General features: G+C 44.9%; 1 protein-coding gene across 1 annotated transcript; it reads left to right on the forward strand.

The window, feature by feature from the left end:
• The first annotated feature begins 6 nt into the window (after positions 1–6).
• Positions 7–2009, forward strand: BCAS2 (breast carcinoma amplified sequence 2). Its single transcript, XM_010010031.1, has 4 exons — positions 7–77; positions 525–575; positions 1344–1424; positions 1880–2009. Exons 1-4 carry the CDS (start codon positions 37–39, stop codon positions 2007–2009), a joined length of 303 nt encoding a protein of 100 aa, XP_010008333.1. The 5' UTR covers positions 7–36.
• Positions 2010–2642: the final 633 nt, after the last annotated feature.

A 2642-nucleotide genomic window follows, 5' to 3' on the forward strand; every position in this document is an offset into this window, starting at 1 on the left:
GAGCACCAGGCGGTGCGCATCGAGAACCTGGCGCTCATGTCGCAGCACGGCTGTAACGCCTGGAAGGTGTACAACGAGTAAGGCTCTGCGGCACCTCGCTGAAGTTCTGACTTCACCTGCTGTGTGGCTGCCGTGTTTTCCTGTGTGCGTCAGGGGAGCTTCAGAACATATCCCAGAACCACAGACTGGTTTGGGTTGGAAGAGACCTTGACGCTCCTGCAGTCCCAGCCCCCTGCCACGGGCAGGGACACCTTCCACTAGAGCAGGTTGCTCCAAGCCCCTGTGTCCAACCTGGCCTTGAACACTGCCAGGGATGGGGCAGCCACAGTCACGAGCTCTGGGACTCACTCCTGCAGGTCTACATCTTTCTTACGTTGAGGGCCCCAAGGAGTGAGGAGCACAGACTGCACTGAGAACAAGTTGTCTGGTGTTTGCATTGAGGTGGCTTTTTGTGTCCTTACTTAAATGGGTCAGATCCAGCAACTGTATGTTTTCCTAACACTTTGCTTCTGTTCTGCTCTTAGACATCTGGTTCATATGATAGAACAAGCCCAGAAAGAGCTTCAAAAGTTGAGGTGAGCAATTTTTTTCTGTATTTTTCAGAATGAAGTTGGAAGGAAAGTGAATCCCTTCCCCCAGGCTATGCAAGGCTTGTGTGTATGCAGCTGCCACGGCCATAGGAAAAAAGAACCCAGCAACAACAGTAATTAACAGATCTGACCCTGCCGTCCCCCATAATTCATTCATTTATGAATGAAGCAGTTACATTCGTAACGCCCGTTCCACTCAAACTCTGTTTGTTTGGTTTGATTTTGTTTAGTCTGAACCTCTGTTTTGAACAGGATGGACTGAGGTGGAATCCTCTCTGTAATGCAGTCATGTCTTCTTCCCATTGCTGATAGACTTCTATTTAGTGTGCAGTTGTCTGCCTGATGTTAGGTCTGGCATATTAAAGTAGATGCTTTAATGAGTTTACAGAGATGGATCACTCGGGGTGAGCAGTGTGAACTAAGGTCTACTTAGAGACCAAAGGATTTGAAGTATTCTGCATGCTTCGGGTGCTTCAGGGAATGAATGAATTTTGTGAATGATGAGCAGTTCATCTTTGCTTTGCTGACTGGTTTTCAGAGAGAACAAAACATTTCTGGTGGTGTATACCAGAAGCAGCGGGTTTGAATGTTTGAAGCTTTGCTTGTGGTACAGGGGCAGGTGGTTTTGTGTCTCTGTGGTTTTATTGCTTTTACCGATCTCTCTCTTGTACTTCTAGAGATCAGGTGTACTTTGAAATTAGAACTGACAGATTGTAAAGAAAGATAAAAAGAAATACATCTTCTTGTCCCCAGGAAAAACATTCAGGATCTGAACTGGCAACGAAAGAACATGCAGCTCACAGCAGGGGCCAAGCTCCGAGAAATGGAATCCACGTGAGTATCTGAAGTTTTCTGGTAAACCTTCCACAGGTCAATCTTTTGCCTGGAATTCTTCCATGCAGAGCATCTGCGATCTTTCAGTACTGTTGTGGGATGTTATGGTGGGAAAACTGCTTGTTGCTTTGCACAAAGGGTTTGTAATTCAGGTCTGTGTAATAGTTACTAAGGTTGAGTGAATCGGTGAGCAACAGATGTGAAAGGAGGGCACGTCAGCTCCTTGAGATTGCCTAAAGTGTTTCTTAAAGTCTGTTTCTAAATATTGGCAGCCAGTGGCTTTGATTCTAGTAAATTAAATCTCAACATACAAAATCTTAACAGGGTTAAAACCTACATTTTGTCACTTCTGTTGCTGTCTTTGTGCTTTTTTTGCGCTATAATTCTCTTTTTGTGTTAAAACAGAGGACGGTGACATAAAACTTAAAGACTTTTTAATTTCTTCTCCCTTCCAGATGGGTGTCTCTTGTCAGTAAAAACTATGAGATTGAACGAACTATTGTGCAGCTGGAAAATGAAATCTCACAAATCAAACAGCAGCACGGGGAGGCGAACAAGGAGAATATCCAGCAAGACTTCCAGTGAGCCAACCCTTGGTGTCTCACTGCAGCATATGCTGAAAACAAAACAAACACCTTTGGAGATGCTTTGTGTTTGCAGACATCTCGAGTGGCAGTTGTGTGATGTTTTCATTGTTTCTTTTCCTTGTTTTCATGTCTAAGACTCAGAATGTCCTGTTCAAATGTGTTGTGGGCATGGTTAGATGTATTTTAATTTGTTTGTGAATTGTTTTGTTTTTAAATCCCTAATGTAGGAGCTCTTAAAGAAAAACCTTTTCATGTTTTTGCATTTTCCCCTATGCCTTTAATAAATGCTGTTTTGCTATCTCTATGGCTTCTGCTTCATGTTCCAAAGCTAGCCTGAGTGCAGTCAGCAGAGTAAGCCTTGTCCACCAAACCCACTGACTGGCACTGCATGGCTGATGTGTGTGAACTTGAACCCAGTGTGGGAGGCTGAGTCTGGAAAGAGGCTGCTGGTGTTACCAGCATTTGTAACTGACCCACGCCAGCCTGGGAGAGAGAGGCTGGGACATGGTGCACAGCATTGCACAGGTACTTGTTTGTGTGTGCGAGGGGTCCTAGCTGGACTGTGCCATGCCTGAGGGCTTTTCATAGAATCACAGGCTCGTTTGGGTTGGAAAGGACCTTAAAGCTTATC

The sequence above is a fragment of the Nestor notabilis genome, unplaced genomic scaffold (genome assembly GCF_000696875.1).
Source record: "Nestor notabilis isolate BGI_N333 unplaced genomic scaffold, ASM69687v1 Scaffold20362, whole genome shotgun sequence".
In the NCBI taxonomy this organism is placed as follows: domain Eukaryota; kingdom Metazoa; phylum Chordata; class Aves; order Psittaciformes; family Psittacidae; genus Nestor; species Nestor notabilis.